The following is a 24660-nucleotide window of genomic DNA, read 5'->3' on the forward strand; positions in this document are numbered from 1 at the left end:
GCCGACCGCTGATGCCCACGCACAGGGGGAGCTGCTGGTCATTGAGTCTAAGTTGACCCGACTCACCTGTCGCGAGGCCGTGTTGCATCTTCATAACCATGACGAGGCTCGGAATACGACCCTTGTATCCCATCTGGATCTTCTGCGCCTCTTGTTGCTGTCGCACATCCGACCATCCCTGCCTGGAGCTTGCATTCTACAACACCATGTGGCCGAGGCCATGTTTGACCCCGATGCTCGCGAGGCCCTGCAGGACCAGGTACACGCGCTGCTGCAGCGCTGCAGCTCTAATGCGGCGCTCAACCAGCTTGTGACCGATGCCTGTGGGCCCTTGCTCCAACCTGCCGGTCTTTACAAACGCTGCAACATGCCGGTAGAGGTTGGTCGCCGTCAGTACGATGTGGCCTTTGATCGAGGGGCTGCCGTTGTCGTGCAGGCGCGTGCCTGGAAGGGAGGCGCCGTGCGTGCTATGGGACCGTCTGCGCAGGATGGCCCCTGGGCCCGCTTCTACGTGGGTTCCATGGGCACGGGCCCGCGCTACGCCGTCTACCCCACTCAAGCGGCCAGTATGCGATCCCCCGTGCCTGCTTTGTTGTTTTCCTCCAAGACTCTACACGTGCGTACAACCGCACAAGACGAGCACCCCAACGCGCTCTTGGAAGCCTCGGTCGTGCCTGAGGACTGGCCTGTGGCACTGATGCTGATTCAGCATCATCTTGCTCGAGCCTCGGCCGCTATGAGTGGCCTGCATTTGGCCTCAGGCCTACGCTTGCGTTTGCTGGAGGCGTGCGCCAAGCTTGGTAGCCAGCCTGATATGACCCCAACTTTGCGTGAAACATTGCTACACACTGCTGCCCAGTTGTTGCGGGCGAGTCACTCGACGCTCAAGGAGAGTGGAGGGCCGAGTGCAGATCTTCGAGCTGCTTTTGACCGCATCTGGCGTGCCTGCAGCGCCCTGCACGCTGAGCCACAACCGACTCTACAGGCCTGCCAATTCTCAACGCTCTTCATGGCATTGCTTGAGGCTGCTGCCGCATTCCAGGAAGTTTGCGGCTACCAGACCTTTGCCACGGGCACTGGAGGCGATTCAGATGCCGAACACTCCTCACTGACCAGTGCAGCCTCCACGACGGACCCTTCCCCTGCTCCATTCGAACCTAGCCTGGCTTTTGGCGGTGACGGTCTTGATCTCGAGCTGCCTTCTGACGCCGCCGCTAGCGTGCTGGCGGCCTTGCGCGCGCCAAGCGAGGACCCGGCTCAAGGCGACTCCGAACATGACAACGATGACAGCGCAGACAGGGTGGCCGCCCAAGCCGATGCGATGGGTGCACCTATGGTGCCACGCCTGGCGCGTATTGACTTTAGCATGCCCCGACGTCGTGGGCGCCGACAGCTGGCTGCACGGGGTCGACGCGTTGCCGCACCAGTGCGGTTTGGAGGTAGCGACGTAGCCGTGACACCTCGCAACGAGAAAGAAGCGCCAGCCTGGTTTCGCTCGGTGGTAGACACGGGTTTGCTCTGCGAGCACCTTGCCCTGTCTCAAGCCACCGATGCTACTGATGCCGCTGACGCGGCGTTTCGGGCAGCTCTGCGCTGTGCTCATAAGCAAACTCAGCGATGTGATCCTCTGCGCCGCATGCTGGTTTTGGCAGATGTGCGCCTCAATTTGACTCGGTTGGAATGTCAGCGTCATTTGGCAGCAGCACTGGGCACTTCGCACGGATATCGCGTGATACACTCGAACACAGACGCTGCAGACGACGCAACGGCGACCGTGACAGATGGTGTGCTTCTGCTCGAGCTAGAGGATGAATCGCACGCTTTGGTCTGGATTCGTCAGCTCAAGGAGGATGTACGTCTTGGCACGAATGGCCGGTGCGCCATTGGTCTGGTCTGCGCAAATGGCGATCCGGCTGAAGGCGAAGGAGACGAGGACGAGGCCGACCATGAGCAGGACCCCAACGTTGCAGCACCGTCACAGCGCATCGCAATCGGGCAGGGCCCGGCCACTGCATCAATTGAGTGGTACGTGGCCCCACGCGAAAGTACCAATGCCTCCATTCAGTCACACGTATGTGGGCACGTTGCCAGCAAGTTTGCGGACGATAGTGGTCTGCGCAGTGAGCTTCAAACGTGCCTCAAGGAGATCCTGGCCCCAGGAGTCACCTCTGTTGCCGCAGATGCTGGGAGCAAGGAAGACGCTCCTGTTGTTGCCATCAAGGTCGACGAGGTCTTGCGTGCCGTACCGTGGCCGCTAGTTGATTCTCTTGTGCAGCCAGCACATCGGTTGCGGCACCTTTTGAACCACATTGAGCCCAACTCGGAGCACGTTGCGACCGCACTGAATATGCACGCTGAGAATGGTGTTCTCACGCTGGATGGCCTCTTCAACTATGTGTTTTTGGAGCTTCAGGACGGCCCGATGCGCGTAGCCCGCGCCGTGATTCGCTGCGGATTTGACCTTGACTTCCGCCCCCTGTACGAGGTGCAATGGTTTCGCGCACTCGAGTCCACGCTGCAAACACCCTGGACTCCGCGCGCGGACGAGCAAGTGATTCGTTTGGGTGACTCGCTGGCCGCACGCCTTCATGTGTCCGCGCGTGATCTCGCGTTGCAGGATATCAAACTGACTGCAGTAGCGCGTACCGACCGCGCCTACGCAGATCTCTCGTGCTTCACGGATGCTCAGATTCGACTGCGTTTTGCGCTGCTGCGCATTCTCAACACCCGTTTGGCCAAATCCTTACCCTTGATTGACCTGCGTCAGCCGTGTCTCCCAGGTAGTTTGTGTGCGCGCGTGAGCGGAGCTCGGCATGCACTGTTCTACGCGACTCAGCAACAATTTGCTCAGGCCTTGGTCAACGATACCTCGGAGCGCGTAGACCCCAAGGGGCCGGAACTCGTCTTGGATGCGCTAGAGGGTGTCAACTTTGCAGCAGGTACAGGCGGGCCGACAGATGAGGATGCAACCCCCAGTGCTGCGCGCGGGACAACACTGCAGCAAGTCGACGCGAACGATGGCGTCAGCGAAGCTGCTGCAGGAGATGAGGTTGCCGGTCCCATGATTCCGAACGAAGAAGGCAACGAGGCTTTGGCTGATCCTGCAGCAGCGCCAACTTTTCACGGACCCGGTGGACGACAAACGCACCATGGAGCATCAACTCAGGGCGGTGGCGTGACGGACTCCATCGTGGGTCGGGCCAAATACGCTGAGACGCAGTTCTGGCAAGCTGCCGGGCAGGTTGCTGCCATGGAACCGGGCTTGATGCGGGTCAAGAAAGCAGCTGGTGGTGATCCCATCTACCCGCTGCTGATCAAGTTCACAGGCGAGCGGGTGGCCGGCAACAGCGGCAGTTTTCGCGAGTTTATGCAACGTATGGCCAATGACTTGCATGGCGCGCAGTTGAGCTTGCTCATCAAGGCTCCAGCAGGTGCCTACGGACGCAACAAAGGCAAATGGATCATCAACCCCGCCCGCTTTGACTTTGCAGTCTACAAGCAATATGAGTTTCTTGGCACGCTGTTTGCATTGGCCATTCGATCTGACGTTCCATTACCGTTGGACATCTTGCCCAGCTTCTGGAAGTGCTTGGCTGGTTGTCCTCTCAGCAGCTCCGACCTCGCTGACTGTGACTTTTTGTTAGACACACGCTTGCAGGAATTGAAGCGCTTGGGTGACGAGGATGAGTTTGACGAGTATGTTTTGCAACACGGCTTGACGTACAGCATGCACACCCTACTGGGCGAAGAGCGTGCCGTACCACGACCGGCGGGTGCCTCAGACGGACCCCATGCACTGCTGCGCTTTGCCGACCGCCACGCCTACATCAAAGCAGCGACTCATCAACGGTTGCTTGAGCTGAGCAATCCGCCTGCCTTTGAGGCTATGCGCAAGGGCTTTCGCTCAATTTTGCCACTCGAGCTCCTCGCTGTCGCCTCCGCACCGGCAAGTCGATCGTTTTTGTGTGGTTGTCGTTGTCATTGTCGCTGTCGCTGTCGTTGTCGTTGTCGCTGTTGCTGCTGTTGGTGGTGTATCGTCTCTTTTCCAACTTTTTACTTTTTGCTCCCCGCCCACTTGTTCCTGCTCACTTGATCCTCGCCATGGCCATAGGGTTTGGAACGCATGGTGTGTGGTTACCCACACATTGACCTTGCATATCTGCGACAGCATACTACCTATGCATCCGGTTTGACGCCCAATGATGCCCATGTCGAGGCGTTTTGGGCGGTGCTTGCTGAATTTTCGCAGGAGGAATTGCGCAAATTTGTCAAATTTGCTGCAAACCAAGAGCGATTGCCAGCCGACAGTGGAACGGATGTGCACCAACCACCGCTGCCCATGAAAATCGCTCAGCCTGACCCCGATGAGAGCCAGGCCAATGCTGATCAGCGCTGGATTCGTGCTGAGACGTGCATGTTCATGCTCAAATTACCCCGCTACTCTTCTAAGGTTCGACTTGGCCCACTTGCACCCTCTCACCGCGCAGGCTTGTCCATTTCAATGGGTTTTGTCTGGGATTGGCTCCCATGTTGTTCCTGTTGTTCTCAAGCTCACTGTGCCATGGTACATGGTCATGGTCTTTATTTAGGATATTTTGCGCACGCGACTGCTTCAAGCCATGGCAACGCGCGATGACCCATTAGTCGGTTGATGGCCTCCATACGGTCTCCATACGGCTTCCATACGGCCTCCACACAATCTGGTCAAAGTGAAGGTCGCACGCACAAGGCCCTCGTGGGCATCGACATTTTTGTACTGTATCTCTTGTGTGCGGGTGTAGGTGTGTCTGTGTCTGTGGGTGTGGGTGGAGGTGTGATGTTCGCCTCGGTCGTTTGTCAGTAATTTTGGTAATTTTGGTGGTGTTATGAAAGATCTCTCGTCCAATTGAACCATAGTCACCCAGGGCACCTTTCTGACACTTTTGAGCTCACCTTAGGCTGTTGTCGTTTCGTCGACATCAGCTGGAGCCGGCTCGTCACCAGGAAATTCAACATCCGTTTCCGACAAAGAGATGAGCCGGTTGCTGTTGTCCATCAACTCGGCAATGGTGATGCGCCCACGTCGCTCAATAAACTTGACAACTTCACTCAGTTCCTGAACACGAAGAAATTGTCCCATCAGTAGGCCGCGGCAGTAACGCGGCAACCGCTCTACAGGACAGCAGCAGAACATTTCAACCCACAAACCTCCTCTGAGATGAAGATGTATTTGCCTCGGTCGTCGGTCAAGCCAGTCAAGCGACCCTCCGCCTCTAGTTGCTGTATCCGTTCGATCGTGTCCTGCGTCTTGAGACCAAAGTGTGCGGCGAGGTCCTCAAGTTGTACCACCTTCTTTTCTTTGATAAAGGAGACAAACTCATTGAGAAGGGATTGTGCCTAAAAAAAGAATTTTTTAAAAAAAAAGGTGGGATCGAAGCGCCATCGCCATCGCGTACACGTCATCGGGTAAGAGAGTGTGGACAACCATCTATTGAGAACGGCATGCAATGCAATGCGCGCAGGGATGGGCAAGATGGGCGGGATGAAGGCACCTGGGCTTCGTGATCAACGTCCAACTCGCCACTCTCCTCAACCACAAACATGGATTTGAGACTATTGTATTCCTCAAGTTCTTTTTGACGCTGTGCCTCACGCTCGCGTTCCAACTCGGCCTCACGTTGGCTGAGCGTGCAGATCGTATTGTCAAGGTGTGATCCGGAACGAGCAGCGAGAAAGAAATGAGAAACACATTGCTATAGCTGCCCAAACCCTGTCGTCGTGAATACAGCAGCTGATGGCAACCCACCGTTCATCTTCAGCCTCTTCGGCTTCGCGTTCTTTGCGCTCCTCCTCCTCTTGATGCTGCAAGAGCTTCGCTTGCTCGCGCGCTTGTGCCATTTCCTGCATAGCAGTGCGCGCAAATGGCGGCAAATTGACGGATGATGCAGGGCCAAGATTTTATACGTGTGTTGGAGCGACAATTGGGAACCGCACTTCATTGCGACGACGACGCTCCTCCTTTTCTTGCAGCTTGCGCGCCTTCTTGACACCCAGCTTCTTGCCATTCTCATCATACATGAAGTTTTTCACTGTGCGAGAAGGCAGGCATAATGTTGGTTTGGTTTTCTCGAACAAAGAGACACTGACAACCACAACGGGGCTATCAGGGCGACTCACATCCTTCGTTGCCTTCCTCGCCGTCTTCATCATCCGTGTGGCCCTGGTCTCCGGCCTGACGGGGGTTGACCTCATCTACGACCAAATTACCGTGCGGTGGCCGGCGCGGTGTGCGGCGGCGAAGACCACCAGGCCGGCGCCCACCAGCTGCTGCGCCATTCTCCTTGTCATCATCATCTAAAATGCCATGCCACGAGTGAAGAAATTGGTCCATGCAACCGTGCCTGATCGCAGCGCATCGAGGGCGCGACGGAAACGCTCAAAAACACACCGGCAACTGGCACGACCTCCTTGGCCTGTGAGCGACGGACGAAAAGGAAGGCAGCAGCAACGATCGCAAGGCCCAAAAGGGCGTAGATCAAGGGCCCCCACATGTCAGTGTCAAAAGGCACCGTCACGCTCAAATCAATCACACATGCACCCGTCCCCTCTGCATCCGCCCTGCCGGCTTGCAACGCGTGCCCAGAGGTCGTCGCCTCAAATCCGCGCAGCAACCAGAAAGAGAGAGAGAGAGCGCTGAAGTTGAAAAAGTGATCGGCAAGAGATAGTGTGATAAATGCCACACTATCACAACGCGTGGCGCCTTTGGCGCTCTCTCTCTCTCTCTCAAACTCTCTCTCTCAAACTCTCTCTCAAACTCTCTTCTCTCAAACTCTCTCTCTCAATCTCTCTCTCAGACTCTCTCTCTCTCTCAATCTCTCTCTCTCATTTTTTGATGCCCATCGACCACGAGCCAGAGGTTGCCGCCAGGAGAGTTGCAGTAGAAGTGCCATTGGTCTTCAGCGACGCCTTGTGCGTGGGCGAGTGCAGCTGGCTGCGTGAACCACGATTAGCATTAATTGCTAGTGCTGAGCGCGACGTCGAGTCGACCCTCGCTCGCCTTGACACACACACACACACACACATACACAGAGCACGGCACAAAATGGCTTCAACGCGATTTGCGCGCTTCGTTCCCCAGCTGCGTTTGCTGCGCGCGAGCTATTGCAAAGGCGGTGACAGCTCCAAGGGCATGCGGTCAGATTTGTGCAGATGCTCAAGCGTTTTTCCCTCCGCTTGACTTTACGTGTGGGCTGTGCGCGAAATTAAGCTCGCTGTGGTTGGGTGCTCTCGCAGGGAATATATTCAAAGCGTGCTGCCCTCTGTGGCAGAGGAGGCACCTTGGACTGTGTTTCGCGTCGAGCACAACGGGGGCCGCCACCCCTACCTGGAGGGTCACTTTTGTATGTGGCAGCGAAGCCACCCCTTGCTGAACGCGGCGGTAGCCCGGCTTTGCTCCGTCTCACGTGCTGTCTGTCCGTAGTGAATGGTCGTACCCGCAAGTTCTGCGTCAAAAACATGTCGACAGTGGAGATCGATGGGCTGATGAGCCGACTTCAGGCTGAGGAAGGCTTCAAGGCCGTCAAGGACAGTCACTGGACCAAAACGCGCCGACCCAGCATCCAGGGCACCTGGAATGCGTTTTTGAACAGCAAGCAACAATGAAAGCGCTCGAGGCATATAACAAGCCAACAAGCACGAGTTTGCGTAAACATGCACACAAGACCATCTACTTCTCTATTTTTCAGCGACCTTCTCGACCAGAGGCATTGCTGTCTCTCCTCCTTTAGAGCTCTTTGCACTTGGTCCATCAACAGGATCAAGCTCTTCGCGACTGCCTTTGAATTTCCCCCATTCCCACACCCACAATCGACAGCAAAAGATTATAATCTCATCTGCATTGGAGGGCCGCTTCAGTTTTGAATCAAATTTCTATGACCACACTATAGTGCGCGAGCTCGCCTGCAACCGCAAGTCCGGGGGAGGCGGCGACAAGAACCAAAAACACAAATTCATGAAAGAACGCCAGAAAAACAATCAGAAGAAGGGGTATGCCACTTGGAGTATGCTCACCAAGCAAAGTAGAAACAGACTAACGGACAGACAACAAGGCAAAGTGGCATCATGAGCCCGCTCTGCGCGCTGCGCAGGTGTAGCGGAACATGGGCATGTGCTGAGCGAAAAAGTTGCCACGACAGTTCACCCAACAAACAATAACACATCTTGCATGTGTGACAAGTCAAGGGGCACATGATAAGGTTGCACAGATAATGATGCGAACCAAGGACAAGAAGATTAACACACACGTGGCACCCTTTAGGAGGAGGATGTCGGGGCGGAGCGAGCCGCCGCCGCCGTTTTATTGCTCGCGGCTGCAGTTGCACTTTGCGAAACCGTGCCGATGGATGCTGTCGCTGACGCGGTGGCTGCGGTGGCCGCGGTGGACGCAGTGGCGGCAGGTGCTGGCGCAGCAGCTGTGGCTGGTGCTTGGGGTGCCCGGGCACGACCTTCTTGTACCATTTCGTCCAAAATGTGGCCCATTTCAGCGGGCAACAAGTCCCGCGCCAGTGCCACTTGCTCATCGCTGATGGCTCCAGTCTCGAGGCCGAATGTGAGGCCTAGCTGGCTAAGGACTTGCAAATCGTCATGGATAACAAAGGGCTCGTTGAAATCAAAAAAGTATTCGCTCCTGAAGGTGCATTGACAAAAGTTCCAGGAGGTGTGCGGACCACAAAAGAATCGATGGGTCAGGCTAGCGCGCAAGAGGCATGATTCTCACCGGTCGATAACGGATGGGGAGGGGGGCGGGCAAAGGCGGCTGAGCAAGCGGGACGAGGAGGAGAGAAGATGTCACACAAAACGTACTGATCGGCGGCCATTTGGCAATCAATGACAGCAGACTGCCGGGTGCTCACTATGACAAAGGGTAACTGTATACTGTCGTGCTCCTCGGTCGATGGATTCTCCTGCATCCTGGCCTGGTTCCTTTTGATCAGATTTTGAAAGGCAATGTGCTAAAGAGCGCAGACAGTGTCATCAAATCAGGTGTGTGTGGTGGAGCAAGCAACGCTCCCACAGATTGGCCCTTGGTGCCGGATGAACATCACAAACAGGGTGCCCTGGTAAATTACTCCGGAACATATGAGCGCGTGTTTTACCTGAAGGACAAGCGCCTGGAGTTGTTTCTTCAACTTCTGGACTTGCTCCTCCTTCTTACGCTTGGTAGCCGCGTATGTGCGCGCTTCTTGGGTGACATTGGTCGGCAGCCCTTCCCAGCGAATGCACTTTTTATCCTTGGAGATGATGTTGAGCGCCATCAATACGTTGAGGGCATCGTAGACGCGCCGGCGGATGTTCTTCGGCTCGCCGTCATCATTGGGATCTGGGTTACTCTGCAATTCGCGTTGGTGCTGAACCACGAGTTCATCTGCCACCTAAGAGTGATGGGATGTTGAGGTGGGCGCCGTGAGGCCCGGCGGAGGCAGGCAAGGCAAGGGCAAGCCCCGACCACCGCGTGGGCTCACCTCACTGTAGGTCGTGACGTTTTTCTCCTGCACTTTTGCACAGACCATGGTGGCAAAGTGTTTGAGCCCACGGGAGGAGCGATCCACCTTCTTGCGCTTGGTGTTTGGTGAGCCATTACTATGAAAGGGGCGAACGGGGTTGAGGTGCACAGGCAGCATTCTGGCCATCAGCTGCTTGTATGGTCTTTCGCCCCAAACAGTGCAAAAGGCAACACAGACCTCATCGACGTCGCCATGGCTGGCGGTGCGTGTGCGTGAGAAGCAACGATGAGGCGGTCGCACGTGTGATCGAGTCACCGAAACGATGGCGGAGGTAACTGCAAGGGTGATGCGTGGGCGGGGAGGGGTGCCGAACTGACAAAACTGCGAGGGTGGGCGCGCCTTGGCTCACGCTCCTTTTGAAGTCAGATGACAAACGCAACACAACGCCTCTCGCTCACACACATCAGGCGCTTGAAAAGGCCGGCCCTCATGTAAACGAGATGTCCCCCTGCTTCACTGGCGCCGGCACGCAAGCCTTGTCGAATAATTCAGAGAGAAGTGAGAGAGAGAGTGAGAGAGCGAGATCAAGAGCGCCAAGAGCGCGAAAGGAGAAAGTGCTTGAGTAGAAGTTGTTGTTGATGTTGTTTCAAATGCTTTGTAGGGAGATGCAAATGCTTTTTTTCACGGCAAGAGAAGCAGGCGCGCGGGACAGGAGAAATGCAGCCGAGACGGGGCCACTCAGAGATGTGATGTGGTGACGTGCCGAATGTGCGTCAGAAAGCCCGCGCGCGGGATCGACCAAAATCCCGAGGGGCCGCGACCGATTGTGCCGAACCTGAACTCACTGACAACTTTAGCCAGGTTTGACTATTATCAGTTTACGCGCGTTTGACCAAGTTTTGGCGGGAAACAAGCCAATGAGCGCGTGGTAAACGGATGTTTAGAGTCGTTTTTGTTACACTTTTCAAAAGCATACGTGTGATGTTTTGTACACTTGTTGTGTGGGTTTCGAGAGTTGGCGGGAAGCAAACTGTTTGATAATCAACATACTTTGGACAGGTTTTTCAGAGTCAAATGATTGTCAAATCATCCTGACCCGCGATCAAACGACTACCAACGATCTCTCTCTCGTCTCTCGTCTCTCTCTCTCTCGTCTCTCTCTCTCTCTCTCGTCTCTCTCTCTCTCTTCTTTTGTCTGTCTCTCTCTCTCTGTCTCTCAAACTCTCACTCTCTCTCAGAGCTCGATCGAGTCAATTCCGAGACCAGCAGCGCGGTGAACGGGCAGTGTTGTGCCAGAGCATCTAGACCTCATTAGGTGACCAGCTTGTCTTTGTAATTCCTCGCAGCATACCCACCTACGACGACCACCATCATGTGAGTTGGCTCTGTTCCTGCCCTGGAGTGAGCGGCCGCCTTCGGGCCTTATCGCCTCAACTTTGCGCCGGTTTGCTCATGGTGGCGGGACCTCATGTGCTCACTGCTTTGCAGGGCTACGGAAGTTGCTCGCGGCGAAATGCCTCAGGAAGAGCTTGAGAAGATTGAGCAGCAAGAGTTTGAGTCGGGTCCCATGTCCGTCCTCACACAGAGCGTGAAGAGCAACACACAAGTGCTCATCTTCTGCCGCAACAACAAGAAGCTGCTGGCGCGTGTCAAGGCCTTTGATCGCCACTGCAACATGGTCCTCGAACAGGTCAAGGAGATGTGGACCGAGACCCCCAAGGCTGGCAAGGGCCAGAAGAAGAAAAAGCCCATCAACAAGGACCGTTTTATCAGCAAGATGTTCTTGCGCGGTGATACCGTTATTCTCGTCCTCCGCAACCCCATGGCAGCTGAAGAGTGATTTAGCTAGTCACCTTGTGAATCGCCGCTGCTACCATTGCTGCTGCTGCTGCTGTCCCCATCGTGCCCCTCCTTGGCCCTTCTAGTCGATTGCCTGTTCCGCTTGCTTCTACTTTGCCCTGTTGCGCCTTCTTTTTTTTTTTTTCCATTTCGGACCGCACCTCTCCTTGTATGATTGCCGTGCGCCCCAAACCAACATGCCAAGCGGCATCAATGCTGCGCCCCTACGTGCTTGCTGATTGGGGGGGGGGGGATGTGCGTCCACCATTTCTGGTTGACACGCTTTTTGACCCCCTGACTCATCACCTTGTGTCAGCGTGCGGACCCGGGCACGATTGTTGCCGGCTGGGTTTCTTTCCTTTTCTTCACTTGTCTTCCATGGGCTGTACTCTGCCGCGCCACGCGCGGGGCGATTTGGATTGTATGCTCTCGCGACGCAGCGTGCGAGCATGGCAATCCCCGCTGCTTGTTTTACTTTTCTTGTCTTGTAGCAAAGCCTCGGAATGTCTGTGTTCATTCCTTCAGCTCTTGGGGTCACGGCCACATGATTGGTTTCACTGCCAGAACAGTCTTAACGTGGGTACCGGGGACTTGGACAACCCCAAAATAGAAAAAAAAATTGACACCGGAAATGATGATGGCATCGAGTCGAAAAGAGACAATTCTATTAATTCTGGTGCACTAGCTCGGGGCCCCAATGCCGTGACGTGATGATCCCAATCCGAGAGCAAAGCCTGCAAGAAGCTATGGACAGAGTCACAAAGGCAACGCAATAAACTCACATTGGTCAGCTCTCGGATTTAAAAAAAAAAAGGAACAGGACACTGCACAAGGTGAGTGTTCTAGTTTCCTGCCCCGAGCTGTAAGGAAATCCCCAAACAATCGGCTAGGCAAGACGAGTCTAAGCCAGAACAAAACACATGCACACAAGAAACATCAATCAATCACTCGCCAGAGGGTCGATCGGTGCGACTGACAATGCTTTGTCACAAATGCATGTCGACGACAGCAAAAGAGGAGAGGGGGAAGAAATAAAGACAAGGACATGAAACAGGAAAGGAGAGCGGGCAATGTCAAAAAGTACACAAGGACGCATGTACGCGTTTGTCGCCGCAAGAGTCAATCAACATGAAGATAGAGTACGGAAAACAAGAAGAAAAAAAGTACAAAAAGAGCCAGATCTGACCAAACATGTCCAACGGTACGAGAGCACGAGAACAATCACAAATGGGTGGGAAGGAGGGCAAAGCAGACGAGCTCCGTCAATAGAAACAGAGCGCAAAGCCGGCCGAGCACTTAGACGCTCACGTCGGGGCGTCCCTCCTCAAAGGTGTAGCGGCCACGAAGCTTGAAAAGCTGTTTGAAGTGAGCCTTGCAGTAGATTTTGCCTTCTAGAGCGGCGTAGTTGCCCGTGTTCACCTTGCAGTTGCACTCGGCACACCGGAAGCACCACTTGTGAAAGAGCATGCCGTCAGCCTCGACCTTTTCCATGGCGTAGACGGGGCGTGTGCAAACGAGGCATTTGTTGCTGCCGGGTGCAAACTTGGCCTGCGCCGCCGATGCCGCGGCCGACGTGGGGCGGCTAGAGACGGTGTGTGAGCGCTGCACGCCGTATGATGGCGTTGGTGTCACAGCGACATTCAAGTTATTTTTCACTGGCTCGGTCGCCGGGGGGGAGCCTGCACGAGGTGGCGCAGATGTCGAGGCGGCGAGGGAGGCGGGGGTGCTGCTGGCACCGCTGGGATGGCTGCGCTCCTCCGTCGTGTTGGTAGTGGCCTGCGTATTGGCTGTGCTCAGGGAGAAGCCACCTCGAGCTGGAGAGGCAGTCCCAAAGGAGACGGTGCTAGAGCGAGGTAAGGCAGAGAAGGAGGCTTGATTGCCCGCAACCACGCGACTACCCGCTGGGGTTGCCTTGACAATCTCGGGTTGAGCTGCCTTGACAGGAGTGGAGGCCACGCTAACTGAGGTCGCCGTGGTCACGTTGTTGGTACTGGAGACGGTGTCGGTGTTGGCGCTGGTGTCGGTGTTGGCGCTGGTGGTGTTGGCCGACTTGAGGGGCGAAGAGATGCTAAAGCTTGCAGCGGGCGTGGAGCGGGCCGGAGTTGGAGCGGCGCTAAAACCACCTGAACCGGCGGCGGCCGGTGACTTGAAACCGCCGAGGGTGCCAAAAGAGGCCATGCGCTCACGCAGGGAGGGAGTGTGAGGAGCATCATTGGTGCCCTTGGTAGCCTCGGTCTGAGCTTGGGCTTGGGCCTGGTTCTGGCGCTGTTGGGCGGCGCGCTCTTGGCGACGCTTTCGACGGGCGGCCTGACGATCCTCTTTTTGCTTGGCGAGAATCATACGCTCGGCTTCGTTGATAGGGCGACCATGCTTGTGTGTGGGGATTTCTTCGCCTGACGAAGACCCGTCATCCGAGTCAAAGCGCGGCTTGGGTGGCGGATCAGCAGACACTGCTGGGCCAGAACTTGACGCAGGGGCTTTGGCGGTACTGGCCGGGGTAGCTGCGGGGGTCGTGTTGAAGATGCTGGTCGCAGGCTTGGCGCTGGGGATGGTAAAATTGCGCTTAGTTGGGGTGGCCTGGGCCTCAAACAGGCTCGCCCGGAAGGCGGTGCCACCGGATGCCATGGCGCCAAAGGAAGTGAATCACTGCTCGGTCTACAGCGACACCAAGGTGTTCCAAATGATTGGGCGTGTGCCAGGTGCCGGGTGCTCTGCGTCGTGCTGAGTGTGCTGTGGCAGCGATTGACAGGGGTCGAGATCGCTCAACGCCAAGGAAGCAGGACACTGCTGAAAAGAAAAAAAAAGTAGAAGAAGAAGAAGTAGCCCACAAAGACAAGTCCGACTCGTCCGGTGCCGAGGGGCAGTTTGATGAGCCGATCAGAAGAAGAAAAAAAGAAAAAAAAAAAAGGACCTGTTCAGCGCGCGCACCAGGAAAGTGTGTGTGAGCGCGTGAAGCGCGTGAGACCGAGAGACAGAGAGAGAGGAGAGAGAGAACAAGAGCGCGCGCCTCCGCTCGCGCGTCAAAGAGAGCCAGAGACAGAGAGAGACGGAGAGAGACACACAAAGTAAGAACAAAGGGAGAGACAGAGATCAACTCATGTACAACAACAAAGCCACTATACAATAGAAGGCCAAAGGGGGCGTCGGGTGTGTGACTGTAAAGGAGATGATCAAGGCGACTTGCTGTGCAATCTGCACGATTGACAGCTTTGGATAAGGGGTTGTCATGTGTTTTGGTTTCTTTTTACGTGTGTTGGACTGATGGGTCTTGTTTTGACTTTGGGCTTTGGGAACCAGTGCAGCTGCTTCACCCTCCTTCGCTTGTCTCAGGCAGCGGCGGGTTTGTAGACCAGGGCAGAGACACCGCTGCTCGCTGGCATACATCCAGATGTATTGGGCTGTGCCTCATCACACCCACCGCGCGCCCCTCCTTGATCGACGCCGCCCTTTCCAGCCTCGCTCATCGCCACACACCGCATTGGATTACGAAATCAACGCAAAACTGGTGTTGTCCACACCCAACGAGTCGTCCTCAGCGGGGGTTGCGTGTGCTGGGTGATCCCATCCTCCTCCACAGTGATGCTTGGCTTGGGGGAGCAGAAACATTTGGTAGCACGACGCGGGAAATGACACCGATTTCCTGTAGCGCCATGTTCCAAACAACAACACTTGCTTGCAGAGGAGACACGTAACGTAGTACTCTGCAGAGAAGAAGTGAATGCAATTTTGAATGCTATCCTCTTTTTCCCGAAACGTACGACACTGGTTCATTTCCTTGGCTGCACTGGCGGCTTGCCGGCTTGGGTTTTTTTCCTTTTTTTTTTAAAGCAAGCACCCTGCTTCAAGCTCATCGGTGTCGAACGATCAGACCAACATCTTTGGTCTGCCTGTGGAGCTTGGCTACGCTTTGGCCATTGGTGGCCCGTCTGGGTCGGCCACGAGCATTCGGGTTGAGATCATTGGCAGCTTTTTGCCGTCTGCAGGTGCGTCGCTTCCCACGCCTTTTCGGGTTGATTGGAGCCGGTGGTCTTGCCACTTGCCAGCCACCGCCTGGCGTGGCATCTGCTCCACGCCCTTGATCAGCGCACCAAGCACCAGCACCATACCCATCCATTTCGACGCCATTGCGAAGACACTTAGACCCATGATGCCACTGCCTCCTGTTCTTTCTCTCTCTCTCTTCTTTCGCCTTGCTCTCGCAGGCAAGCAGTAGCCAGCCGCCGCTGCTCTTTTGAGAGCTTCATCACCACCAGACATGAGTGGAACCGGTGTCACCCGCATCGGCCAATATGTGCTTGGGAGCACCATTGGCAAGGGCAGCTTTGGCAAAGTCAAACGTGAGTGGCAAGCAAACAGCCCGCAGATGCAGCACCCAGCCCCTTCCCAACAAGAGCCATCTGTACTCTGCCAAAAAAAACCAACCCCTTGAATAAAGGACCAGGCTTTCACGTGCTCACGCTGTCTCCCTGCGTCTCGTTTGCATGAATCGGATGCCCCGCCTCATTGGCGTGTGCAGGTGCCGAGCATGCCATCACAGGTCACGTCGTGGCCATCAAAATCATCAACCGCGACAAAGTTAAGAGCCAGGACATGCTTGACAAGATTAAGCGCGAAATCCAAATCCTCAAGCTCTTCCGCCATCCCCACATTATCCGCCTGTACGTACTGCACACCAACCCCTCTCCCCTACATGTCAACGTGTCTCCATGCCTACCACAGCCTCTCATCGACCGCCATATGCACAGCTATCAAGTGGTCACATCGCCCAGCGACATTTTCATGATTATGGAGCATGTTTCGGGAGGCGAACTGTTCAACTACATCCTGCGCCGCCGCTTGGTCAGTGATGCCTCCACATGTGCTGCCACTGCCCGCCATTATGTACACGGTGGCCATGTAGCCCATGCGTTGTTGCATCTGCATCGCTGCTTCTTTAGCTGCCCGAAGATGAAGCTCGGCGCTTCTTCCAACAGATCATTTCCGGTGTTGACTATTGTCACCGCCACATGGTCGTGCACCGGTGCGTGAAGCCATTCTGTAGCAGTAGTCTGTATCCTGGCATGGCATGACCTACCCTCACACATACCCCTATCACCCTATGACTGCGCATGCCTCCGCAGCGATCTCAAGCCAGAAAACCTCTTGCTCGATGAGAACCTCAATGTCAAGATTGCTGACTTTGGTCTTTCCAATGTGATGACTGACGGCGAATTCCTGCGCACATCATGTGGTATGACCCTTGCCCCACTCCCTCCTTGTCTTCTGCCCGCAGCTCCCCCGCTTCCTTCTTTCGTCCTCTTTTCTTGTTGTTTTGTTTCTCCTTCTCTTCACACACACACACACTCTCTCTCTCTCTCTCTCTCTCTCTCTCTCTCTCTCTCTCTCTCTCTCTCTCTCTCTCTCTCTCTCTCTCTCTCTCTCTCTCTCTCTCTCTCTCTCTCTCTCTCTCTCTCTCCCCACCCCCGCCAACCGCTTCACTCATTCGCTGCGCTCATGCCTGTCGCCCTTGAACCACACGTGCGCGTTCCACAGGTAGCCCCAACTATGCATCACCACAGGTCATCTCCGGCCTGCTCTATGCCGGTCCAGAAGTGGATGTCTGGTCGGTGCCATCCCTCGTGAACCCAACTTGCTCGTTTTCTTGCACTCTGTGTGCCTCGCCGCACCGTCACCTGACAAGGCAACGGTCCCTTCACATAGGAGCTGTGGTGTCATTCTTTATGTCTTGATCTGTGGCAAGGTAGGTCGCCCTCACACACAGACATGTAGACCTGCTGCTCCTCAACTGGCAACTGTCGTGTCAGTACAGATGAGCTCGCACCAAGCTCACAAGCCGCATCCGTCCTTGCCATCGCAGCTGCCTTTTGATGATGATCACCTACCGACTCTTTTTCGCAAAATCCGCAAGGGCGTCTTTCAAATTCCCTCCCACATGTCCGAAGGGGCCCGTGATCTTGTCACTCAGATGCTCAATGTTGATCCCATCAAGCGCATTACCATCGACAAGATCCGGTGAGTCTCCCATCCGTCTACATGACCGCTCACCCCCGGTCAAAGCACCGCCTTCGTCGTACACAAGGCTCAGACTGTTGCTCCAACTGACGTCTGACTTGACCACCGATTTCGAATATCGCAGCGAGCACCCCTGGTTCCTCATCGATTTACCGCCCAAGCTCTTCGAGCATTGCAACATTGATGAGTCGAGCTTTGACAAGGGTATCGTCGAGGAAATTTGCAAGGTAATGCATGCCCTGCACCGCTACGCTTTTGTGGCCCTCTCTGCGTGAGCCAGGGACCAGCCGTGAGCCAAGAGCCAGATTCATGGACTGACGGGTGGTTGTTTGTCGACAGCGCTTTCGCGTCTATGAGGACCACGTGTTGGACGCCCTCCACAGCAATGACCCCAGCAATCAGCTTGTCATTGCTTATAAACTCATTGCCGACAACAATCGCCGCCACGGTTCGTATCGAAACACATGCTGCTGCCATCATTTGTCGCGACGACTGTCTAGCCAAAAGGACGTGTTGTTCACCAACTTGTCAAATACTCCTGTGTCATGCTTCCATTAGTTGAGGAAACCCGCGATGAAGTCGATGCTTCAGCTGCTGTCTTCGATGCCAGTGTTGACCGCACCGTCCCGCTCACCGGTTAGTGCGACGTGCTGGATCTTCGTCTGTCACACGCCGGACCTACCTGCTGCGTGTTTTGCTCGCAAAGCCCCCGCCATTGTGGTTAACCATCTCACCATGCCTTGTGCAGACCCTTCGCACCCAATTATGGTCCGCGAGCGTAAAAAAAGCCTTATCGTCCCCATGCCGTCTGGCCACGCCTGGGCTGGTCGCAAAATTGTCAAACGATCGCGGTGGCATCTCGGTTTGTATCCGCCCGCCTAGTTTGCCTCTAGCTTGCTCAGGCTTGTGATATCTAGAATGCATATCCTCATCAACAAACACACTCCCAGGCATGCGTTCACGCAATCGACCTGCCGAGATCATGGGTGAAGTCTATCGCTCGCTTGAAGCGCTCAACTTGGTGAGCTGGCGCGAGCCAACCTCTTGTTCAGGGCCGCCCCCTCCCCCTGTCTTTTTCCTAGTCTACCGCAATGCCATGACACCGCGCTATGCGTTGAGCGGTCACGTGTCACCTCCCTCATTTGAGCCCACGCTTGTTCTCGTGACTTGGTGCAGCAATGGAAGGTCATCACACCGTACCACTTGCGTTGCCGTTGCTGGAACCAAGTCAGCGGAACCATGGTAAGAAGCAAATACCGTGCATTGTAACATTGTGGCATGATAGCTCTGATAGCTTTCAGGCTGTGGCCAGACTTGGGCGATCCACGCACCCTCCTCTGACAAACTTTTGGTGCATACAGATGAAGATGAGCTTGCAACTTTTCCAATCTGACGATCAGCAATATTTGCTGGATTTCAATAACCTGGCGACGAGCGAGCAAGACCGCCTTCATGCATTGGATGAAGATGTACCGCAGACTGATACAGTTGGCTTTCATACGCTCGAGTTCTTTGAGTTGTGCGCCATGGTCATTGCCGAGCTAGGCCGATAGCGCACGTGACGGCTGGTCCGTCGCGCCATCCATGCTCTTTGATCGAAGCTGAATAATTGCAACCCTTTGTCGCGCATTCGTGGTCCTTTTTTTTTTTTTTAATTTTTTTTTGTTTGTTTGTTTTTTTTGTTCTATTCCTTGTGACGTGTTTTGGTACCGCCGTAGGGCCCCGATCTGCGCGCGCACGAGGCTCCTCAAAGCCTCGCGTCACTCATCCTTCGTAGTGTTTGGTTTTGTTTTTACAATCCAACGTTTTCTCTCTCCCAAGATATCTCCTTTTTTTTTTTGCTTTTTCTTTTTTTGAACTGGTTGTCAGCTGACAGTTTCTTGTGCGGATTGTGAAAACTCAAGGAAGTGCAATTGCGGCCAGTCATGTTGGTTTCAATACTGAGGTAAGAGAACACCGCACGCCAACCTGGGCATGCGGCCAAAAAAAAGTGAAAGTCAAAAGCAAGGGAAACTTGGAGCGAGAGGGACAACAATGGATGGCTACGGGACGGGGCTCGCGAGAGCAAAACAAGGCCTGCTAGGGCCCCTGTAGTCCAGCATAGTGCCCATATGCGACAATAACCTGCATGAACCTTCTTACTCGGTCAGCTCCTTGGGCAAGGGCTCGCCAGCAACAAGAGCCTTCTCTGCGGCAATCAGGACCTGAACGCCATCGATCATGGTCTGCACCAGCTCCACCTCAGACTTGCCAAGACGCTCCTTGTTGGAGAGATCATACACGCCACCATCGCTTTCGCTGTGCTCGCCGTGGATGCCACGGGGCTGAAGGCGCAGCTTCTCGCACCACTTTTTAAAGTCGGGGTGTGCACCCACCTTGGGCAGCTTCACGTGCACTGAAGCGCGCATGCCCGTACCGCAGTTGGTGGGGCAGCTGTGAATGAAACCCAAGTGCTCGTTGTGAGCAAACTCGAAACCCGCGGCCTTGATCTTCTCCTCAACCGCAGAGATACCGCGCGACAGGCGCTCAAAGATCTGCAAACACAACACAATTCAGAGAGTAGAAACGATGCAGTGAGACGAGCTCCAGACAGGGTGAAAAAGAGTCATTTCACTTCGCCAAGCGCAGTGTGAAGACAACGACACACCTCCTTGGCATCCGAGCCCTTCTGCATGGAGATGATGCGCATCTGATCCTCCTCGTTCACCCAGACCAAGAAGGTCTTCTCGTTGTTGTGGAAGATACCACGGCTCTCAGGCCAGTCACGGTTGGCACCAGCAGACTGCAGGAAGCGATCGCCCTTCTTGAAGAGAAAGTGATCGGCCACAAGCTGCTTGCGGTCGGCCTCGGACATGGAACCCAGCGAGTAGTAGGTACCGGCCAGGTCGCCCTCGAGCTGGTTCAGCGCCTCGACCACAAGTTCCTCGACCTTGCGACGGTTGGCGCGCGAGATTCCGGGAGACAGACCCAGACCCTTGATGTTGCGACCCACGCGAATGCGAGTGGAGATGACGTAGTCACCCTCCGGATCAGGCACACCGCGAAGCTTGCTGGCATCCATGTCGGAGACATGACGGTCAGTAGGCCTAAACGCCGAAGAATCAAGGAGCAAGAACAAGACAAGGTGAACACCGCGTGAGCAACACGTTGCGCTTCTTTTCTTTTCTTGTTTTGTCAAACAAACCAAAAATCAAAAAAAAAAAACCATCAAGGCATCAAGACAGGAATAGCAATCAGCGAGCAAGTAGGAGGAAAGCAGTCCCTGCCAGCCAAAAAAAAAAAAAAAAAGGAGAGCGAAGCACATGCGAGCTTACTTGTAGCCGTTGTGGTAATCCTCGATGACGGCGTCGAACACGGGTGCAAAGACAGTGTACGACTCCTATGAAAGCCACCAGAAACGTTTAGAGGTGACGCCTCGCCGGAGGTTGATGTGATTCTGTTTGTCGTGCGCTTGAGCTTTAGGAGCCGGTGATGGGGGGACAGGTGGCATACCTCGTCACCAGCATACAGACCAACACCAGAGTCCTGGTTGTCCACGCCGCTCTGAATGGCGTGCTGCAGAGTAAAGCCAGAGGGCGTCACGCTGTTGATGAAAACAGACATGGCCGGCATTGCAAGCCAATACAATGTGACAACATGAGGTGATGGACCGGCGCTGCAGAGCTCGCGGCATGAGCGATAGATGTGCAAGCACGGTCGTCGACACGTCGACACGAACCGGGTCTCGCACTGGAGGTAGGCGTCCTTGGTCAGATGCTTCTTGAGAAGGGAGTGGGAGGACTCGTCAAACTTGGGATAGCCGGCCAGGCCAGCCGCAGGACCAGCGAGCTGGGAGCGGCTCTGTTCACTGTGGAAGTGGCGTTCCATGGCCTCCAGTCGAGCAACCAAGTCCTCCAAGGCAATGCGCTTGGCATCGTTGTTGGCAGCCGCAGCAGCGTTGGTCGCGGATGAGGTCGCCTCCTCGGCGGGCTGAACCTAATCGAGGCCGTCACGGGCATGAGATGCTCTCGGGAGGGTGGAAGGATCAAGGCGGCGCAAAAAAAAAAAATTTGACGGCTGTCGCCGTGGCAATGCATACTCACAGCTGAAGCGGGTTTGGCTTCATCAACAACGACAAAGGAGGTTTCAACCTCGGCGGGGGCAGCTGCGGCAGGGGCGACGGGACCCGGGCCAGCAATCGTGGCACCCGTGCCATCAAATACCTATGAAGGTCGATGGTGGTGTCGGTTGGACACAGTAGACAAGAGTCGGAATGAACAGGAGGAGAATATTCAAGTATCGCTCCTCATTGAGCCACAAAGTGAAATCGTCAAGCAAGACCCAATTCTACCCACCTGAGCAAACTGGACGCCATCCTGATTCCAGGTGAGGGTGATGGAGCCATCCTTGTTCTCGGCAATATCGAGTTGATCGTAGGAAGGCTCAAAGTCGGCCGCAGCAGTGCCAACGTTTGAAGCGCTGGCACTTGAGGGTGCAGAGGCAGTGGCAACCTCGGGGGCTTCGGGGGCCTCCATGGGCAGCACGTTGTTGTTGACGAGGAAGCCATCTGACACCACCTATACCAGAGTTTGCCCTCGATGAGTGTTCTCTTTCTTTCGTTTCTTGGTGTGTGGGTCTGTGTGTGTCTGTGTGTGTCTGTGTCTATGCTTGTGCCTGTATGTGTCTGTATGTGCGCGCGCACACAGGAAAACGACAAGTCGCATGGCCTCAAGAAACCTTGGACAAGGCAAAAATGATTGCGAGGTGTGTGAGGTGTGCCCAGCAAGGACGTACCGCGGCAGCGGCACCGGCGCCAAAAATACCACAGGCAACCTTCAAGGCGGTGCTGGCCGTATCGGTATCACCACCACGGGTTTGGTAGGCCATGGAGCGGATTGCCGTCATGGTAGCGGGGGAGCGCAGCACCTTGGAGGTGACGGTGCGCGAAGCCACAAGTCGTGCTGCCATTGCGTCGGATCAAATTGCTTCTGTCAAAAGAGCAAGCAACGAGTCAACCTGATGAGGGTATGTGTGCATGTGTTCAGGCAGAAAGAAATCTGGGAAGGCAGGGCTTTGGGATGGATCACGGCGTTGACTTGGATAGGGCAAGTCCCCAGGACCGCCCCCGGCGCGACAAAGAGCGGAGCCAAGGCAAGCAACAAAGTGCATGTCAAAGTTTACCACGAATGTGACCTCCCTGGCTCTCAACCTCCTTAACATTGCTCCCCCCCTCCCCCCCCCCCCCCCCCTTTTACTCTCCCCTCTCCTCCCCTCTCCTCCCTCACACACGCTGACTGCCATTTGAGCACCAGACCCACTGGCATCTTGGTTACCCAGGGAACAAGGCGTGACACCAGTGATGGGATGTTGATGCCTACGTACCTCTGGTTTGCTTTGGAGATGGAAACATGGAAAGTACCTGATCCCCTCTCACCGGTTGTTACATGCACGTGGGAACGAAGAACGATTGTCATCATTTTTTGGTTTGTGGTTTTGTCAGACTTTCTGTGTGTGTGGGTGGCCGGGGCGCCGGTGGAGTTGGCTGGGCTGGGTGTGGAGGTGCGCATCCACACACGCAGTGCCAATGGTTGCCAAAAGATGGACGCTACCAAATTGACCATTGCTTGCTCTAGTGAAGCCCAGCGGTACAGGCTTCGGGCTTGATAATAATAATCAGCAGCAGCAGCAGCAGCAAGTGACAATTGATTGAAATGGTAGGGGGTAACATGCAGATTTGTCTGAAGCGTGGTGGTATGGAAAGAAGCTATGGCAAAGCCGAAGCCACGTTTGCCTTGGAGCAGCAACAGCGCCGAATTTGTGCCCATGCCCGTGTGCTACAAAAATTACTGGGCGCGATAAGAATTCGATACTATGGCTTACTCGGGCCGCTCGTCGTCGCGCAATGGCAACATGTTGGTGTTGACGATGCCACCCAAATAGGGATACTGTTGAGATCATTCATGGACATTCACAGCGCCAAGCATCAAGCACAGTACAAACGTGTGTGAGCCAAGACCTGTGCCATCACATTCTCATGCTGCCGAACAAACGGCTGCGGGAGCGATGATGGCCGGCACAGCCCAGGCCCATCATCAACCCATGCCATCCCACAAGTTTGTTTTCTCGTCCTTCTCCCTGGTCCCTCGTGTCAACAGCGAGCTTGGGGGCAGCGCGTACCGCTGCAACAGCAATTGTCGTAACCACGGCGACAGAAACCTTGAGCGCCATGCTAGCTTCGTCCGAGTCCCCACCACGGAGATGGTAGCCCAGCTGGCGGCGGCCCACAGTGGGGATTGGAGAGCGCAGCACCCGAGCGGCGACCGTGCGCGTTGAGGTCAAAAGGGCCATGGCTGCCTAACAAGAGGAAGAACCTTCAACGTCTCAAGAACGAAAAAAAGCCAAAAAGGTTTGTGCCCGTGTGTGCCTGTGAACCACCAAGGTGTAAAATGCATAAGATGCACCGTCTTCCAAAGAAGCCTCGATGACTGTACTGGCGCTCAAGCCATGGCCCACGTCAATTCTCACCTGCGATCCGAACGCATTGCATGTGCCATTCACCCCCTAGCCGAACCCCTCACCCAATGCCCCGAACGCCCCTGCATCTCGTTGCACACCTCTTGCACCCCTGTCCAGCTAGATAAGCCAGCACAACCTTAGCAGTGGAAGCGTGCAGCAAGATTCGCCTCTTCTTACACCTACACCTTCCTCCCCCGTCAAAACCTCATACGGAGGGAGGTCACAGTCCCCTCTTCTCGAATTCTGTGCCGCCCTACGAACCAGCCAATTGCTGACAAATCAGCTGAAATGTCAGCACAAGCGCCCCCGAGCGGAGACACTTTTTCACCTGTTCATCGAGACAACTTCGGTCACGTACCAAGTGTCATCCCTTATGGTTTGACCGTTGAGATTCGTTCTTCCGTTACAATTTCCGTTGCATTTTCCTTCTCCTCAACGGTGAGTCCCCACCCTTCCTCATTCCTCGCATGCGCTGCCATTTATTGATGCGTGAACCATCTCACCTTGCCTTTCTTTTCTTTGCGTGCAGCCATTATGGCGACTCCTTCTCCGGTGTCTTGTGCAATCTGCAACATGCTTGTCTCGGATTCCAATGAGCAACGCCATGTTCAAACGCACCATTCCACTCCACCCGATCTCCGCCGCCCTTCCGAGTGCTTTCCTTCTCTGAACTGGATTGACTGTCCTGCGCCAGGATGTGTGTGCTCAATGCGCAAGGGCGATCCGCTGATGGCGCACTACATTGAAAGCCATCCTGTACATGCCAACGAAAATTTGACCACCTTTTTTCCCAGCGCTGTTTGCTGCGACTGCGGCCACTGTCCTTAATCGC

General features: G+C 55.1%; 8 protein-coding genes across 8 annotated transcripts; 4 read left to right on the forward strand and 4 right to left on the reverse strand.

Moving 5' to 3' along the window:
• Positions 1-3265: 3265 nt before the first annotated feature.
• On the forward strand, positions 3266-4869 carry MONBRDRAFT_17295 (uncharacterized protein; the record flags this gene model as incomplete). Its single annotated transcript, XM_001742332.1, has 3 exons — positions 3266-3931; positions 4112-4450; positions 4590-4869. 3 exons carry the CDS (start codon positions 3266-3268, stop codon positions 4650-4652), a joined length of 1068 nt encoding a protein of 355 aa, XP_001742384.1. The 3' UTR covers positions 4653-4869.
• Positions 4870-4933: 64 nt separating this feature from the next.
• Positions 4934-6530, reverse strand: MONBRDRAFT_22450 (uncharacterized protein; the record flags this gene model as incomplete). Its single annotated transcript, XM_001742778.1, has 8 exons — positions 4934-5095; positions 5188-5376; positions 5532-5661; positions 5786-5880; positions 5974-6068; positions 6157-6231; positions 6301-6333; positions 6428-6530. The coding sequence occupies 8 exons, from the start codon at positions 6528-6530 to the stop codon at positions 4934-4936; spliced, it is 882 nt and encodes a 293-aa protein (XP_001742830.1).
• Positions 6531-6876: 346 nt separating this feature from the next.
• Positions 6877-7861, forward strand: MONBRDRAFT_19310 (uncharacterized protein). Its single transcript, XM_001742333.1, has 3 exons — positions 6877-7173; positions 7273-7379; positions 7460-7861. Exons 1-3 carry the CDS (start codon positions 7082-7084, stop codon positions 7639-7641), a joined length of 381 nt encoding a protein of 126 aa, XP_001742385.1. The 5' UTR covers positions 6877-7081; the 3' UTR covers positions 7642-7861.
• Positions 7862-8292: 431 nt separating this feature from the next.
• Positions 8293-9736, reverse strand: MONBRDRAFT_35664 (uncharacterized protein; the record flags this gene model as incomplete). Its single annotated transcript, XM_001742779.1, has 5 exons — positions 8293-8665; positions 8842-8990; positions 9135-9410; positions 9501-9618; positions 9720-9736. 5 exons carry the CDS (start codon positions 9734-9736, stop codon positions 8293-8295), a joined length of 933 nt encoding a protein of 310 aa, XP_001742831.1.
• A 1214-nt stretch (positions 9737-10950) lies between these two features.
• On the forward strand, positions 10951-11322 carry MONBRDRAFT_13527 (uncharacterized protein; the record flags this gene model as incomplete). The annotated part of the gene is made up of 1 exon (XM_001742334.1): positions 10951-11322. The coding sequence occupies one exon, from the start codon at positions 10951-10953 to the stop codon at positions 11320-11322; it is 372 nt and encodes a 123-aa protein (XP_001742386.1).
• A 1295-nt stretch (positions 11323-12617) lies between these two features.
• Positions 12618-12851, reverse strand: MONBRDRAFT_13898 (uncharacterized protein; the record flags this gene model as incomplete). Its single annotated transcript, XM_001742780.1, has 1 exon — positions 12618-12851. A coding segment is annotated over one exon (234 nt), but the record flags the coding sequence as incomplete, so codon positions are not given.
• A 2725-nt stretch (positions 12852-15576) lies between these two features.
• MONBRDRAFT_30993 (uncharacterized protein) lies at positions 15577-19150 on the forward strand (the record flags this gene model as incomplete). Its single annotated transcript, XM_001742335.1, has 14 exons — positions 15577-15658; positions 15838-15979; positions 16067-16160; positions 16259-16341; positions 16442-16551; positions 16854-16923; positions 17022-17061; positions 17179-17333; positions 17458-17560; positions 17673-17781; positions 18040-18195; positions 18284-18354; positions 18510-18575; positions 18695-19150. 14 exons carry the CDS (start codon positions 15577-15579, stop codon positions 18884-18886), a joined length of 1473 nt encoding a protein of 490 aa, XP_001742387.1. The 3' UTR covers positions 18887-19150.
• Positions 19151-19471: 321 nt separating this feature from the next.
• On the reverse strand, positions 19472-21207 carry MONBRDRAFT_34875 (uncharacterized protein; the record flags this gene model as incomplete). Its single annotated transcript, XM_001742781.1, has 5 exons — positions 21052-21207; positions 20826-20916; positions 20648-20712; positions 19981-20419; positions 19472-19867 (listed from the first exon to the last, which is right to left on the reverse strand). The coding sequence occupies exons 1-5, from the start codon at positions 21198-21200 to the stop codon at positions 19472-19474; spliced, it is 1140 nt and encodes a 379-aa protein (XP_001742833.1). The 5' UTR covers positions 21201-21207.
• Between the last annotated feature and the right edge of the window lie 3453 nt (positions 21208-24660).

The sequence above is a fragment of the Monosiga brevicollis genome, genomic scaffold (genome assembly GCF_000002865.3).
Source record: "Monosiga brevicollis MX1 MONBRscaffold_2 genomic scaffold, whole genome shotgun sequence".
NCBI classification, from domain to species: domain Eukaryota; class Choanoflagellata; order Craspedida; family Salpingoecidae; genus Monosiga; species Monosiga brevicollis.

What these genes read in the sequence shown, in the direction of transcription:
- MONBRDRAFT_19310 (XM_001742333.1), top strand. Translation starts at nt 7,082, where the DNA reads ATGGCTTCAACGCGATTTGCGCGCTTCGTTCCCCAGCTGCGTTTGCTG. An exon ending in GACAGCTCCAAGGGCATGCG is followed by an intron (nt 7,174 to 7,272) that starts GTCAGATTTGTG and finishes GTGCTCTCGCAG; the next exon opens with GGAATATATTCAAAGCGTGC. An exon ending in CTACCTGGAGGGTCACTTTT is followed by an intron (nt 7,380 to 7,459) that starts GTATGTGGCAGC and finishes GTCTGTCCGTAG; the next exon opens with TGAATGGTCGTACCCGCAAG.